At 55.6% G+C, this 16,477-nt stretch overlaps 1 protein-coding gene across 5 annotated transcripts; it reads right to left on the bottom strand.

The window, feature by feature from the left end:
* Positions 1 to 240: 240 nt before the first annotated feature.
* CD34 (CD34 molecule) lies at positions 241 to 14,968 on the bottom strand. 5 transcript variants are annotated; one of them, XR_005703998.2, is made up of 9 exons: positions 14,517 to 14,961; positions 8,341 to 8,502; positions 7,221 to 7,480; positions 7,044 to 7,133; positions 4,795 to 4,942; positions 4,468 to 4,514; positions 3,439 to 3,603; positions 3,081 to 3,170; positions 2,767 to 2,955 (listed from the first exon to the last, which is right to left on the bottom strand). XR_005703998.2 is itself a non-coding variant. In XM_040085832.2 (8 exons), the coding sequence occupies exons 1-8, from the start codon at positions 14,566 to 14,568 to the stop codon at positions 1,850 to 1,852; spliced, it is 1,116 nt and encodes a 371-aa protein (XP_039941766.1). In that variant the 5' UTR covers positions 14,569 to 14,961; the 3' UTR covers positions 241 to 1,849. The 5 variants fall into 5 exon arrangements, 3 of the variants coding, with proteins under 3 accessions (XP_039941766.1, XP_039941765.1, XP_039941767.1); XM_040085832.2 differs by lacking the exons at positions 2,767 to 2,955; positions 3,081 to 3,170 and adding an exon at positions 241 to 2,041; XR_005703997.2 differs by having other exon boundaries at positions 3,081 to 3,603; positions 14,517 to 14,962.
* Between the last annotated feature and the right edge of the window lie 1,509 nt (positions 14,969 to 16,477).

The following is a 16,477-nucleotide window of genomic DNA, read 5'->3' as shown; positions in this document are numbered from 1 at the left end:
AAACAAACGAGGTGTTAACAGCCTGCTGCACCGTCACTCATCCTGCGGGCGTTTTTTGGGAGAGGAATGTGCTCAGAGCAAGCCAGAGCCTTTAGTCATGGGATTTCTGCTGGGAAAAAACCTCTCCGTGAGGCGTTGTCCTCCCATCCTGCTGGCAGCAGCCAGAGCCACGCATCCCGCAGGGATAAACATGCCGCTCTTCCAAGGACACAACGGAGAAGCCGGGGTTTAGTACTTAATTATTATTTTATTTTTAATTTTTTTTTTTTTTTCAACCGGGATTATTTACAATGAGATCTGGGAGAAGCAATTCGCACCAAAGCAAACAGCCTGGAATATTTTAATTGTGTTTGAGCGACTCTTGCACCCACAACGAACAGCCCCAGGTGGTGATGGATGCTGCTGTCATTGCTTTGAGCACTGTACCAGAAAAAACAACAACAACAACAACAACAAAACCCTTTCCCTCAGGTGTTCAGCACTGAGAGAGGGTTGGGATGAATTCACTCGTGAGAGGGTAGACCAGCTTCAAGGGCCGTTTTGGGGGCTTGTTTTGGGTGTGGAGGTCGCTGCTGGTGCTCGTGTTGAACCACCACCCCTCCTGTCTGGCACCATCAGGGCTTTGGCTCCCTAAAAATCTGCTTGGGATGGGGACAAACCTGCCCTGGCTCCCTGGCTCCCACCGAGCTGCTGGGAGCTGCATGTGGCTGCAGCAGCGCTTCCCTGGGGAGCAGGAGCAGCGCAGAGAGGGCTCAGACCTTCTCCTTCTCCTGCTCCTGCTCCTGCTCCTGCTCCTGCTCCTGCTCCTGCTCCTGCTCCTGCCCCTGCTCCTGCTCCTGCTCCTGCTCCTGCCCCTGCTCCTGCTCCTGCCCCTGCCCCTGCTCCTGCCCCTGCCCCTGCCCCTGCTCCTGCCCCTGCTCCTGCCCCTGGGATTTGGTCCTTCCCAAATCCCTGCTCGTTGTTCGTGTCCCTGCTGCTGCTGCAGAGACAGGAACGCCCATCGCAGAGCCGGGGTTTTGTCACCCCCTCATCCCTCTGGGAGCCCTTTGGCACCTCTGGTGCCCAAATTCCTGCCCCAGGTGCCAGCCCCAGACACCCAGGGAGCCCTGCCCAGTGTTCTCCATCTCACTCAAGGGATGAATTGTTGGCTCTGTCCATCACAACCCCCAGCCTCCGGCAGGACGAGGCTGGGGAAGGATTTTTTCCTCTAAAAAAAAGAAAAAAAAAAAAAACTTCAGGACACAGTCCTGGAAGGATTCAAAGAGAAAGAAGTTGGCATTTCAGCCTTCAATTCCACGTGGAAAATTTTACAGAGCTTCAGCAAATTCTGCTGGAGTAGGAAACAGTAGAGGAGCCCTAAAGCACAGGAAGGGGTTAAATACCTGATGGTCTCAGAAAAAGGAAGAAGTCCTGCACTTAAAACATAGAGATGAGGTTATAAACAACTCTGTTAGCCAAAAACTATCTGAAACCTGAGAGGCTTTTGTCGCTGCAGTCCCAATTTAACTACTTTAGTCAGCCTAACATATTGCTCCCAGAAACCTGGGCTGCTCCGAGTCCAGCTCTGCCTCTGCCTGGGAGCTGCGGAGGGCTGAGGGCACTCGCGTTTGTCCAGATGTTCCTCTAACAACAAAAGCAGAGAACAGCTGCAGAAAAGTGTCCTGTGTGGTCGGCGGGAGGAGGAGGAGGAGGCGGCAGCGAAGCTGCTCTTTGGCAGCTCTGCCCCTCGATGCTTTCGGCTGATTTTGAAGTTCTTCCCGGAGACAATAACAACAGTACAGACGGATCGCAATTCCCGGTCTGTCCGCAGAGATCTCCTGCCCGGCGCTGCCCCGGCCCCGGGCTGCGGTCACATCTCGGTGTCGGCGGGGCTGTGCTGCCGGCCCGAGTGGCCGTTCTTGGAGCCCGCCTGGCCCGTGCCGTTCTCCTGGGTGCCCCCGTTGAGGTTTGGCTTCTCCTGCGGCTCCGCTGGCTCCTGCGAGGGCGTCATCAGCATGGTGTTCCCCTGGCTGCCGCTCTCCGTGTAGTAGGGGTCTTCAGCCTGGCAGGGACACAAGGGACACGGTCAGGGGGGAAAGGCTGCTGGGCTGAGGGCAGGAGCTGCCCACGGTCCCCAGGCAGGAGGGACAGACAGCCACAGGTCAGGGCACTGCTCTGGCTGACGAGGAGGGGAGCGGAGGGCCTGAACCAACGTGGAGCAGGGAAACCACCCGGGAAATGCAGCTTTTCCTCCGGCACCTGCAAGAGAAGCTGTTGGGTTTTGTTGTTTTCTCCTAGCTGGGTTTTGAAGCCGACCTTGCCTTGGGACAGAACCTCTGCTGGCCACTTTGGCCAGGGAGGGATCACCACTGAATGGAAATGATGGGAATTGTCTCCTTTTCTTCCCTTCCCCTCCCTTTGAGGTGCAGAACTCGCTGCCAGGTGCGGCAGAAGTGCAGAACTTCACCCCAGCAGGGCTGGGTGCTGCTGCTGCTGCTGCTGTGAGGATCCTCTGGAGCATCCAGGGCCTCCCAGAGCTGCCTCCATCCCCTCACAAGAATTCCCCGGACATTGTGCAGCCCTGGAACTGGCAGTGGTGATCCCAGGTGGCAACTCCCAGCTGGAATTTCCTCAGCAGCATCCAGCACTGAACTCCTGGCTGGAGTTCACTCAGTCTCATTTCCGTGGCTGGGCTGGGCACTCCTCACCGGGGATTGGAATCGGGATTGGCACTGCCAGGGGTTTCCACGCCACTCATTTCCATGCTGCCAGCATCAGGGACACGGGGGAAGCGTCCCTGCCTCCGACACTTTCCCAGCTCTGTGTTGTGGGGAGATAATTCCTGGCCAGGAAATGCCCTGCTGTATCCCAGGACACAGCTGGGCAGCGATGGGGAAATCGTGGCCCGGCCTCACTTTACACAGGGTCACGTCCCCAAAAGTCACTGGTGGGGAGGAGTCCTCAGGGTCAGCCTGCCTGGAAAGGGGAAAATGGAAATAGGAGATTTCTGCCTCTTTCTTTCTTTCTTGTTATGTTTTATTACGGTGGCCGGTGGGGAGGAATTGCCTTTATTACAGCACGGGCACAGACACGGGACTCACACAAGGAACGGAGGTTAAAGGGCGTCACTTTTAATGACAGATTCGTAAGGTTTCAGTGGCTCTGGAGGGGTCTTGCTGGATGAGTTCTTACTGCCGAGCAAAAATAAGTGTTAGACCTGGAAGCTGGTGCGGGAAAGGGGCGGTGCTGCCGCCGCAGGAGCTGATTTTGGAAAACCAGAGAGGTTCCTCCTCCCCCTGTGCGCTGCCCCTGCCCCTCGCCCTGTCCCACGACCTGGGGACACACACGGGGGTGAGCACAGAGCCACAGGGGGTGGGGATGTCCCTGTCCTCCCCCCCGGACCCCCCCGAGCCGCCGGGCTCCTCTCTAGGTGCGGCTCTGCCACCTGTAAGCACTGACCAGCCTCTCTCCCGCGGGGCTCCAGCTGCGCCGCTTCATCAGGAAATATCCAGCCAGCCCCAGGAACGCCAGCAGCAGCCCAGATGTGACCAGGGCGATCAGGGTCTTCTGAGAAGGCTCCCGGGGGCTCCTGGCACTCTCCTTTTTAAGCGATTCTATTCCAAGCTGGAGGGGAAAAAAAATAATAATTAAAAAAAATAAAAATAAAGAACAACACCAAAGAGAGCCGGGAGCGGGACAAACAGGAAACGTTTGCATCTGCTGCACAGGCTTCAAACAATGCTGCTCCTCACCTCCTTGGGGAGCTGCACGTAAACAGAGCTGGGCTTTGCTGCCCCAGTGCTGCCCCAGCCCTGGGAGCCCTCACGTCCTCACAGCTCCTTCCCAGCCTGGAGTCTCCTCCCGTGGCACAGGGAATTTTGTCCCCTGGAGCACACCCCAGCTGAGATCTCTCTGAGGGCTGCAGCTCTGCCATTTATACCCTGAGAGACACCCGGGGCTCAGCCCCACGGACCAGTGGGAGCTCTGGGAGGAGGAATTCATTAACGTCAGCCTGGTCCTTGGAGGAGGCCGAGTGCCAATTGCATCCTGAGAGGTTTTCCTGGGGTCTAACCTTTGCTGAGATAACGCTACAGCATTTCACAGAGCCATTTCAAGCATTTCTGCCCCCGTGGGTTGCACTGGTTCTCCTGTCCTGCACCGCAGCCTCACTGGTGCTTGGCTCCATCCACAGAATCCCAGGCTGGTTTGGGTTGGAAGGGAGCTCAAAACTCATCCAGTGCCACCCTGCCACGGGCAGGGACACCTCCCACTGTCCCAGGGCGCCCCAAGCCCCATGCAGCCTGGCCCTGGACACTTCCAGGGGTCTCTACACTCCTCAGGCACTGCCAAACCAGAGGCAGACCCAAGTCTCAGCATCTCCCCCAGCCTCAGCTGAAAACTCTAAGGCTCTCCTCCCTCCACCCCCTTGGCCGGGCATTTTTTTTTTTTTTTTTTTTTTTTAGGCAAATTTGCTTAAGGGATTTTTACCTTTTCCCAGTGGGACTTGGGGAGCGCGTTCAGAAGTTTGTCAGGATCTGCAAGGCGGAACACAGGAGAGCACGTCACACACATCACCCCTGCTGCTTCCATCCGTGGATTCTGCACCCTGGGCACTCCAAAGAGCCTGGCTGTGCACCGAGGAGCCGAGGCAGTTCCATGGCTCCAGGGGTGCAGCAGGACCCCGGAAAAAAGAGTGGAATTGCAGAGAGGTTTCTCCTCCCAGGGTCTGACTCGCAGCCCTTCCCCACCAGGAATCCCAGCCCGCTGCCCACAGCATTATCCATGGATCACAGCCAAGGAATGACCTCCACTGACCTTTCTCTCCTTTGAGGATGAGGAGCAAACATTCCCTGTCCAGGCTGGATGGAGTCAGTTTGATCTCGCAGGGGGAGGCCACGGTGTGGGTTCTGTTTTCGCATATTGTTCCCCACAAATCCAACCCCTTCCTCTCTAAAAAGTCTTCCTGCAAAATTTTCAGAAGGAGCAGCCATTAAACCCAAGCAAACTGAGCAATTCTCTGCCTCAGCCGCGCTGCTGGAGGGGTTGTGCTTTCCATTTGAGTTTTGGTGCCTCCTCTGTGCCCTGAGCTGGGTGTCCGACCCTCCCCTCCCACTGCAGCACTGCCCAGAGCCCCAGCACCTTGGAGGTGCTCATTTCTCATCTCTTAACTCAATGGGAAGAAATTAAACGGAGATATTATTAGCAACTCTTGAAAATGGCATTTAAACAGAGCTAAATTTAGGCTCTGGATCATGTGGCAAGTCTCCCCAGCTTTTTGGGCTGGAACAGCTGAAGAGCCCTATTGTTTCAGAGTCCCAGGCAGGGGCTGGGAAAGGAGGGAAATAACAAAGAAGCATCGAGCCTTCCTGTTTAGGAAATGTTCTTCAATGTTTTTGCTAGGTTGCCGATCAAAGCCTAGGTAAAACCTCACAAACTTCTCACATTTTGCAGCTGAACTGAGGCTGGGGTGGAAGAGGAAGAGGAGCGAGGAGCTGCAGCCTTCTGTGGGCCAGCTCCTGGATCAGACAGGATGGGCTTTCTCCTCAGGAGCCACGGCCAAAGCCCAGCCTTGCTAAAACCCTTCTCAGCCTCCCTGACCCCCTCCCAGGTGGGGACAGCAGCCGTGCCCACCCCAGAGACACAGACAGCTCCACGGAGCCCTGCCCTGGGCTAAATCCCAGCGCTGGGGCTGTGGAAGAGCAGAACCCCCCCGGTCCCAGGCTCGGTGCTCTCCTCCTCTGCCCCAGAGCCGTGCTCGGGTCCCTCCATTCTCGGAGAGCCCGAAAACGCAGGAACTCCTCCACGGGAGAACAACAAACAAATCGTTTTCAGCTGTTTCTATAGAGCTTGGCTCGGGGGGTGGAGGGGGGAAAGGAAGGCCAAGATGGAACAAGAGACCCGAGTGTGTATTTTCCTTTCTGCGCTGTGGAAAGAACTCATCGCGGTGTCAGAGTTTCCCTTCGCAATTAGCGGCGCCGGGTGCCAGCTGATTGCTCATTTGCCTCGGGAAAGGCCAGCAGGAGAGAGGGACACACGCTCCCTCCCTGCTGCCGCCCTCCAGGGCTGCTCTTATCTGGTTCCCAAGTCCAGCCTGAGCCCTTGGTCCCACCCCGGGGCTGCGGGCTGGGAGCTTCCAGAAAACCCTGCTGGGATTTGGGGATGTTCGGGATGTTTCGCGCGGAGGGAGGGTCCGGGGGGGTGAGCTCTGACTCTGCAGGATGCTCTGGATGTGCCGGATCCATCCGCTCGTGCTCGGGATGCGCGAACCCCGTGCCCAGCCGGGGTCAGAGCCCGCTAGATGGCACCTGAGATCGGCATCGCAGGAGATTCCCGCTGGATTCCTGCTCCCGAGCAGCCCCTGGAAACAGGAACCAGCCTAAATGCCATTTAATCACTCATCTGCAGAGAAAAGCCAGGTCAGACTCACTCATCTTCAGCGGCAGCGGCGTGGCGCGGTGACAAAACTAAAATTGCGTATTTTAGATGAATTTCACAGCCAGGGGGTTGTTGTCTCACAAGATCCAGCACCGTCCATCCTCTGGGGCAGGCTGTGCCTCCAGTGGGAACGGTTCCTTCCACCCACCCAAAGCAGACCCCCCTCGGCTGTTAAAAATGCCCCTCTGCTATTAAAAATGCCCCTCTGCTATTAAAAATGCCTCATTTTTGGTGCTCAAGGCCAAGGACGGTCACAGAGAGCCCGGGATTCCCTCAGGAGCAGCTCCTTCCAATGCCCTGTTTTCTTTCCTAGGGCAGTTGGCAGGACAAAAAAGGGCACTTTTGTTCCCAACAGGGGAGAGGAAGAAGAAGAACAAAGGCAACTTCCTGCTGGAGATGCTTTAGAAGCCGAACTGACCCCGGAGCTCAGAGGAAAAAGGAGGATTTGAGCTTTTCCAGGATCCCGTTTCCCCTGGAGCCGCTGCGCTCCCTTTGGGATCCATCCCTTTGGGACCCTCCCGGGACCATCCCCTGCCGCCCCAGCCCAGCCATGGGGTCACCCATGGGAGCTCCCCACCCCACAGAGCCCCCCGGGGGTGCTGGGTCCCCCCCGGGTCGGGGACACTCACGCAGGTGCGGGACGCGTTGAGCTGCAGGCAGACGGCTCCGGTGTCCCCCTCATCTCTGGCACCGTGGCAGCCGATGGCAGGGAGGGGACCCTGCGAGGGAGAAGACGCGGCGGTGCTGGCGGTGCCCGGCGGGGGGCTGCGGGACAGCCCGGCCTCCCCGGCCAGCCCCGCACTCACCTGGGCGCTGTCCCCGGCTCCGGTGGCAGGAGGATGCTGCGCGGTGGCCGCAGAGCTGCTCCCGGCCACTGTGGAGCCCGAGGTGTCCCGGGGCTGTGTCGGGGGGCTCTGCGTTGTGGAGACCCCCGGGCTCCCGTGAGGCTCCAGGGAGGAGCCCGGCGGAGATGTGGGGGCGGCGCTGGGCTGGGGGCTCGTCCTCAGCTGCCCCGAGAGCTCTGGTGATGTCAGGTTGGTGGCCACGGACCCGGCTGAGGCTTCAGCTTGGAGGAAATGCAGAGAGAAGGTCACAGGAGAAAGGCGAAACCCTGTAAGGGCCACGGGGCGCGGCGGTGGCTGAAGGGCAGCGTGGATTTGTCACAGCCAGCAGCAGCGCCAGGAGTCACCAGGAGCACTCACCAGCCCTGGTTCTGCTGCCTGATTGTCACACACCCCACCGGGGCACCAGGGGCTCATCTCCGGGCCACCACGGCCATGGTGCCACCCCCGGCATCGCCCCCAACCCATCCTTGGCCCCGAGGCTCCCAGGGGAGGCCCTGACCCCAAACAGCACCAGGGACAGGCTCCCTGCGTGCTCCCATCCCTTCAGAGCCCCTCAGAGCCTGAGCTGAGCCTCCCATCGTGGAATCACAGACTGGATTGGGTCAAAGGGAGCTTAAAACTCATCCAGTGCCACCCCTGCCATGGCAGGGACCCCTCCCGCTGTCCCAGGCTGCTCCCAGCCCCATCCAGCCCGGCCTGGGGCACTGCCAGGGATCTCTGGGCACCCTGTGCCAGGGCCTGCCCACCCTCCCAGGGAACAATTCCTGCCCAATATTTAATTGAAATCTGCCCTCCTCCAGCTTAAAGCTGTTCCCCCTTGTCCTCTCCTCCCAAAGGGTCTCTTCCAAAACGTGTGACGAGAGAAACACACTACTGAGCTCTTTGTTTCGACCAAGATGGGGCTGAGCCGCCTGGGTTGGGATTTTTTTGGCTGCAATTAAAGCCTTTGACCATACCCAGCCTCTTTTTTTTTTTGACATCACGAGCCGTGCCTTAACGATGCGAGCCCGTGCACTCAATAAATGTAATTATTAACACAGCAGCTACCAGGAGCTGCAGAGGGAACAAAGGGAGTGGTTACCAGAGGTTGGTTTGGCGCTGCTGCTGTGTCCCGTGGCCGTGGTGGCAGCGGTGGCAGCGGTGGCAGCGGTGGCAGTGGTGGCTGCGGCACTGCTGGCGTCCCTGGCTCCCAGGGCCGTGCCTGTCGGGGTGGGAGCGTCTGTCGTGCTCTCAGCAGCGCAGCCTGAGGGGAGAAGGGAGCTCTTAGGGGCTGCTGAAGCCCCCAGCCCAGCCCTGAGCCCCTGTGGGAAAGCACGAGAGGTTTAGCTGCTCTCCAAGATTCGCTTTTTGTTGCCCCAAACCATCAGGAAGCTTTGGGGCACAGCTGGGAGAGGCTCAGGGGTGAAAGTTTTCATCTGGGTGAGCGCCAGGCTCTGGGGGCTCTCAGGGGAAGGACAAACTCCTTCCTACCCTCACCCCACCCCGTCCTCAGCTCGCTGGTGGATGCACCAAGCTCTGCACAAAGCTGGATTTCGGAGAAGTTCGGGTTTACAATCCTGGGAGGAAAGAATCGAGCCTTGGAAGAGATCGCTTGTGTGCCTCAGGATAGATAAGTTGGATTTACAGTTGCAGGCATGATCTCAAAGTAAATAGAAGCATTCCCACTGGCTTGGGATCAGCCCTGACTCACGAGCGAAAACATCTTTGGAGGTAAAGTACAATGTTTGGAGAGCGGTTTGCTGTTCTAACGTAAAGTTTATATATTGCTTCCTGCTGCGTTACGGAGATGACACTTCCAGCTTTTCCTTCTGGAATGAGCTGTGTGAGCCGGTGAAAACGCATTTCTCCCCATTCCTTCACCTTCTCTCTCCCTAAGATCCATTCCCACTTTTAACAAACAGCTTCAGTCTCTACCCCAGGGCTCTTGGTGTTTAAGATTCTTATCCAGGCACTACAGAGAAAATCATACAGAATGCCTTGTTTCATTTGTAGCTCTGCCCAGGGGAGCCCCAGCTCCAAGAAAAGTTACTTCATCCTTCCAAACCTCCCCGAGAGCTGGAGCAGCTCTGGCAGGCCCTGAGCAGCCGGCGCCGGCTGGGGGCAGGATCTGCTGCCAGGGAACCAGCGCTGGGCACGGGGGGCTGGGGGATTGGGCACGGGGAAGCCCTGGCAGGAGCTGCTCTGTGCCACCACCCCAGGGCTTGGCTGGCTCGGAGCCACGGGGCCTGCAGGGCTCGTCAGAGCAGAGCCCGAGGTGGCCGCGGTTTTGGCCGTGGGTGGCAGGGGCAGAGCTGCTCTGCTGCTCCTGCTGTGGGAGATGTGGGGCCCACACTGCTCCTGTGGGGCTGCCCGCACTGGTGCTGCCCATCCTGATCCATCCCATCCATCCTGGGCCATCCCATCCATCCCGTCCATCCTGATCCATCCTGATCCATCCCATCCATCCTGTCCATCCTGTCCATCCTGTCCATCCTGACCCATCCCATCCATCCCATCCTGATCCCTCCTATCCATCCTATCCATTGTGATCCATCCCATCCCATCCCATCCCATCCCATCCCATCCCATCCCATCCCATCCATCCCGTCCATCCCGTCCATCCTGTCCATCCTGACCCATCCCATCCATCCCATCCATCCTGATCCATCCTATCCATCCCATCCATCCCATCCTGATCCCTCCTATCCATCCTATCCATTCTATCCATCCTATCCATTGTGATCCATCCCAATCCATCCCATCCCAGTTCCCATCCCATCCCATCCTGCAGATGCTCTGCGGGGGCCCTGCCGAGGGCTCAGTGCAGGTGTCTGGAGCTGGAATCCAGGTTCTGGCACAGCTTTCATTTCAGGGGGAGAAGTTCCTTCTTCTCCAAGACAACTGCGTTCCAGCTGGTTCAATCACCGACTTTTCCTGAGGACTTTTAACAAATCAAAAGCAGAGGCACGACTGCGTGCCCAGAGCAGCGCGGAGCCGCAGCCAGGCCCTGCGCACAGCTCCGTGTTTTCCTGGCCACGAGCAGGAAACTTTGACTTTACATCACCAGAACAATGCAGCGCCCGGGCGTGACCTCCCCGAGTGCCACAGCCACCCAAGCACCTCTGAACCCTTCCAGATGCTCGTAAAGCACCCGAGGCGTTTCCAATCAAGGCCTTTTCAGCGCTGAGTGCTGCGATGGAAGCCCTGAGTGTAATTTGGGAGAGGAGCTGTCACTTTGGGTTTCTTTTTCTTGCCTTTCTTGGAGCGCGTGCAGGAGCTTTTCCACAAGTTTTTTGGGTTTTTTTTTAAATCTTTTGTCTCATGAGATAAATAATGATCCAGATGCGGGCTGGATAATCCACGTGGTGCTCAGCTAAAGAGGGTTATTTATTGCACCATACATTTTTAATGGCTTTATTAAACTTTGTCAATTTGTTAGGATTGAGGGTTTAGAGTTTAAGCCAAGCTATTTATTAACCTGGGAGAAATCTTCACCTGGCAATGCAAGCACATGCAAGAGCAAAACCGTGCAGAGATGGGAAAGAAAATTGTGCTTCACAGCACCCATTGTGTTCACCCACCTGGGTTTTAAAAAGTAAATTATTTTTTAAAGATATTTTAGTAATGGGGCTTAGGAAGGATTTCAGATTGAATAAAGAAAAGGCAACAATATAAATGTTAAACTTGCTGCAAGGCTCATCCCTGAGCACTAAGCCGGGGCCACAAGAAAACTCCGCAGTGGCAAAGGTTCAGGAAAGAGAAGGGAAGTTTCCATCATTGGATGCCAATCCCGCACCCACAGCAAACAAAACTGGGGGAGGCGAATCCCACTGGGAGTCTCCAGGCAGCACCTGCACCTCCTAAGCTGATCCTGGCTCAGATCTCTTGGTCAACCCCTGGCAAACTTTCTGCTTGACCTTTGGGCACCTGACACACAAACCCTGGGCCAGGGGAGTTCCTCCAGCTCTGTCCTAACAGAGTTATTCCCAAGCTCCGTGAGTGCTCCAGGAGCTCCAGGGATGCCCTGGGCTGGCACCAGGACACTGCTGCTCCCAGGGCTGCAGGGGAGGGTGAGGAACCAGGGGACACGGAACAGGAGAGTGCAGAACCACGGGATGCAGGAGAGAAGGGTAAAGGGATCACGGGATGCAGGAGAGGAGTTATGGAACCACGGGATGCAGGAGAGGAGTTATGGAACCACGGGATGCAGGAGAGGAGTTATGGAACCACGGGATGCAGGAGAGGAGTTATGGAACCACGGGATGCAGGAGAGGAGTTATGGAACCACGGGATGCAGGAGAGGAGTTATGGAACCACGGGATGCAGGAGAGGATGGTACAGGATTGTGGGGTGCAGGGGAGGAACTCTGTAGCTCTGGGATGCAAGAGAGGAGCTCTGGAACTCTGAGATGCAGAGGAGCTCTGGAGTTCTGGGATGCAGGAGAGGAGTGTACAGGGACCATGGGATGCAGGAGATGAGCTCTGGAGCTCTGGGATGCAGGAGAGGAGGTTAAAGGGACCATGGATGCAGAAGAGGAGCTCTGGAGCTCTGGGATGAGCAGAGGAGCTCTGGAGCCATGGGATGCAGGAGAGAAGCTCTGGAGCCATGGGATGCAGGAGAGGAGGTTAAAAGGACCATGGGATGCAGAAGAGGAGCTCTGGAGCTCCGGGAAGAGCAGAGGAGCTCTGGAGCCGTGGGACGCAGAGCCCCGGGGCTGCAGCCAGCCGCGGCTCCCCGCAGCAGCCCCTCCGAGGACTCCAGCCCGCATTACTCATGCCTTTCCAGCTCCACAGCTCTCGGCCATGTGGCAGGAATTCAAGCGGGTGGAGCCCTCTTCCCTCTGGAAATATCTGATAAAAATCCCTTCCCTCCCCCTTTTCCTTCGCCCAGACAGGATGTGGGTGTGGGGCCGGGGGCGGGGGGCCGGGGGAGCCCCCCGAGCCGCCACACCAGAGCCCAGCTGCTGCTCCGAGGCTTTCCTTGGGATCGGGGCCTCTCGGGAAGCCCAGGAGCCCAGCGCCTTCCCGGGGTTGAGATTTCTCCTGGCTGGGGCAGCAGCCTCTAAAGGATGTTAAACTCGAGCAGCTGGAAGTTTTAAAGGCTCTTTTTCCTTTCCCGATACTCAGAACTTTCCTAAGTGTTGCAAAAGGAGTGGAGGAAAGAAAGAAAGCGTGAAAACGGCAGGAAAAGAGATTTTTCTAAAAAAAACCCAACTTTGGCAGAGATGAATGAAAAACCGGTTAAAAAGAAAAGGAAGATGAAAGGTTAAGTGAAAGAAACAAAGAGTTTTTATTAGGTACAAATACAATCCACGCTCCCTTTTCCATGTTCACTCTGAGACAAGCACAGGACAGCTCTCCATGTGCTTTATCCATCCCCGCTTTTCCAAGACAAGCTGCTCACAGCATCCTCCCAGGAGCTTGGGAGGGTCTGGGAACAGCAGCCTGCTCTGCACGCCGGGGGCGGCTGCAAACCTCTCCCGTGCTCCTGGAAACTCGGGAAGAAGCGCAAAGAACCAGGCAGAGGCCTGAAGGAGCATTCCCAGGGGGTTTGCTGCCTTTGAGGTTGGGTTTCCCAAGGGATTTGCTGCCTTTGAGGTTGAGTTTTCCAGGGGATTTTCTCCTGTGGGGTTGGACCAGGCTGCTCCTGGGTCCCGGAACCCAAACTCCATCCACCCCACGCCACATCCACACATTTGTAGGACTCCTGCCCCCGTCCCAGTGTGGCAAGAGGTTTTTTTTTTCCTGTAAAACACGTGGCTTTAGCTGAAGGTGTCCTGGGAGCAGGAGGAGCCCGGTGCTCCCACCCTCAGCAGCGCTGCCAGGAGCAACTTGAGCCCAAACCCACAGAGCTGGGATTTCCATGGGAGTTGCACAACTGGAGCCTTGGATGGGTTCTCCGGGATTCCCCACGGAGCTGAGGAACAAGCAGAGCCCCAAGGATGAGCTGCCTGGATTTTCCCAGCAGCTACACCGAGGACAAATCAGCCTCCACCACTTTCCAGGCAGGAATATCCTGCAGGGACGCTGGGCATGGACATTTTGCTGCATTAAAGCCCCTGCTGCCCAGTGGCTTTGTCCTTCCAAAATCCAAGCTTTTTATCACTTCTCCACCGCTTTTGTTTTGTCCAAGGAACTCAAGGTTTGGAACTCGAGGTTTGGAACTCGAGGTTTGGGGCTCGAGGTTTGGGGCTCAAGGTTTGGGGCTCGAGGTTTGGAACTTGAGGTTTGGAACTCAAGGTTTGGGGCTCGAGGTTTGGAACTCGAGGTTTGGAACTCGAGGTTTGGAACTCGAGGTTTGGGGCTCGAGGTTTGGAACTTGAGGTTTGGAACTCGAGGTTTGGGGCTCGAGGTTTGCCTCACACCTTTGTCACACACCCTCACCCAGCTCAGCTCAGCCTCACAGTCCTGAATGCCACTTTTCTCAAATAAAATTGGTTGTTTTTTTTCAATTCCTGTAAAATTAACACAGACTGGAGGGTAAGCCAGCAGCTCAGGTGAGCAATTTACCTGGGCAGCCAGGGGAACATGAAAGGAGCTCTGCGAAGCAGGAGAACAAAACCCGGTGAATCCCTGCAATAGATCTCATCACTCACATTCGTGTAAGAAAAAAAAAAAATTACATTTGAGGAGACACCCGCAGGCTCCTGGCTCCTGTCCCAGCACACCAGGCAACACACAGAGTGCTGCTTCACTTTTTTTTAGTCCTTTTTTATTACCTCACGGCTGTTGGGTTTGGGACAAAAATGATATTATTTCCCTAAAATATAACCCTTTCAAAAGTAGCACCTAGAGAAAAAAAAAAAAAAAAAAAAAAAAATCTCGGTGCTGTTATTCATTGCTCCATGTGATGAATATTTGAAGAGCTGCAATGGGAGGTTTTAATATTTATGGAGATTCATTTGATTTTCAGCAAATGTTTAGTTCCAACCACAAAACAAAAGCGTGGCTCATTTACACCAGCGCGGGCTGAGAGACAACTCGAGCTGCGGCTGCACTCTTTGCCTGCTGCGTTCCCATCCCCTCGTGTTATCCAGGATTTTGCGGGGAGTTTAGATCCCGATTCCTGTCCTTTTCAGAGCAGCAGTGAGTTGTTTTTTTCCCCTCCCCGGCACACGGCTGAGTTGGCCGGGACGCTGATGCTGCTCTGCGAAATGTCCCCGCAGGGTTTTTGGGTGGGACCGAATCCCGAACTCCTGGAGAAGCATCTTCCCCCCGAGGAGCTGCCCCGTGCCCCGGTGCCTGCTGTGACCCGGGGGCTCGGGGCATCGATACTCACCACTCAGCTCCAGCAGGCAGACGGCGATGCAGAGGAGCTGCTTCCACTTCATGGCTGGGAGAGTTCCCAAAATCCGCGTTCCCTGCTCCCAGTGCAGCGGGATCCGGCCGGGACAGCGCCGGGCTCCTCAGCCCTGCAGCGGCTCTGAGCTCATGCAGCTTGGTTGGAGTTCAAGCCTTTGAGATCACTCACTTGTGGGGTGGGTTTCTCTTCAGGGGTTGTGCTTGTGCTTCAGGACAGCGAGGTGGAGTTTCTCGGCTTTGATTTCCCAGTTTTATACAGTTCATGGCAACCTCGCTATCACTTAGGTAATTTTCTCCTCCCCACTTTCCTGCCAGCAGCCTCAAAACAAACAAAAGATCGGCCCTCTCCCCAGCAAAGGATCCCAAAGGCTCGCCGGGATTAACTCTTTCCTGAGAGCTGCTGCTTTCCTGTCCAAGGGAAGGCAGGGACGCAGCCCGATCCAGCTGGATGCAGGGATCGCAGCCGAGCCTGCGGCTGAGCTTCCCTCGGAGCAAAGCAACCACAGCCCTGATGTGGGGCAGCCCCAGGTCCAGCCCAGCGAGCCCCAAGCGCCGTCCCGGCACCGTGGAAAACACGGGAATGCTGACGGTGGGCTGCCGAGTCAGAAATTTTCTCAGCGAATTGGGCGAGGATGTGAAAGCAGCGCTGACCTGAGGAGCAGTAACTCCATCAGCTCCTCTAAGTCGACTCCAGTCAACCAGGGAGCACGGATGAGATGGGTTAGAGAAGCTCTGGGGCAGGGAAAAACCCGCAGGCAAAAACTTTGGAGCAGGAGCAGGATGGGAGGGCAGAAACTTCCCCGAGCTCGTTAGGGATGGTTTGTGGGAACCCTGAGAGCAGCACGGAGCGCTGGCTGCAGTTTGATCACCAGGCTGAGCCTCACCAAGAGGGAAATTTGGCTCTCTGGTCCTTCAGTGACTGCACTGCGGACACACGTGGGGCAGGGTGAGGGATGCTCTCACATGGGGGTGTCCATCCCTGGAATGTTCCAGGCCAGGCTGGATGGGATTTGGAGCAAGCTGGGGCGGTGGAAGGTGTCCCTGCCCATGGCAGGGGGTGGGATGAGAGGATCCTTAATATCCCTTCCAACCCAAACCAGCCTGGGGGTCAAATTTGGGCCTTTGGGTATTAAAAAAGAAGAAAAAAAAAAGGAGATGAACACTTGGGAAACTCAACTCCAGTTCAGTGTTAATCCTTTTTTTTTTTTTTTTTTTAAATATAGCTGATGATGAGATGACTGAAGGAGTCACTGGGAACAGGAAATCGAAAAATGAGGTGGACAGGAAAAAAGCTGCGGAAAGAAGGACGAGGAAGCTCTTACTCAGTGTATTATCTTCTTGTGGATGCCCCTGTAACACTTCTACAATCACAGAAACTACGATTTGGGTTTTAAGGGACCTAAAAACTCATCCCAAGCCCCTGTCCTGGGCAGGAATTGCCATCATTTGGCTACAGCCAGAAAAATGATTAAAAACCACGAAAAGAAAAAAGGACACGGTGGTATTACCTACGAAGAAATCCTCAAATAGTATTTCCACATTTATTGTAGGACAAAATTCCAGTAACTTTTGCTTTTAGCATAGCACAGGAGTTGGATGAGATGATGTTTAAATGTCCCTTCCAACTCAAAGCGTTCTGTGATTCCGTGGCAGGAAAATGTTTCTTGGAAGGAAACATCTGTAGCTCAGCAAAGGGCTCCAACATCTATATAAAGATTTCTATTATGTTCAGCAATCTATTGCTGACTGACAGAGACACACAGCTCTATTAAAGGCCAAAATATCCCGGCAAAATGTGGTTTAAAACCTGAGTGTGGGCACAGCCCTGCTGACTCCAACAGCTCCCACCAAGAATTTTCCCTTTTTTCCCTTTTTTCCCTTTTTTTCCTTTTTTTCCTCTTTCCCCCCCTTTTTTCCTCCTTCAAACACATGCACGCA

Source organism: Hirundo rustica, chromosome 24 (genome assembly GCF_015227805.2).
Source record: "Hirundo rustica isolate bHirRus1 chromosome 24, bHirRus1.pri.v3, whole genome shotgun sequence".
Classification (NCBI taxonomy): domain Eukaryota; kingdom Metazoa; phylum Chordata; class Aves; order Passeriformes; family Hirundinidae; genus Hirundo; species Hirundo rustica.
Note: the sequence above shows the minus strand (reverse complement) of the source record. Positions and strands in the feature narration are given on the sequence as shown.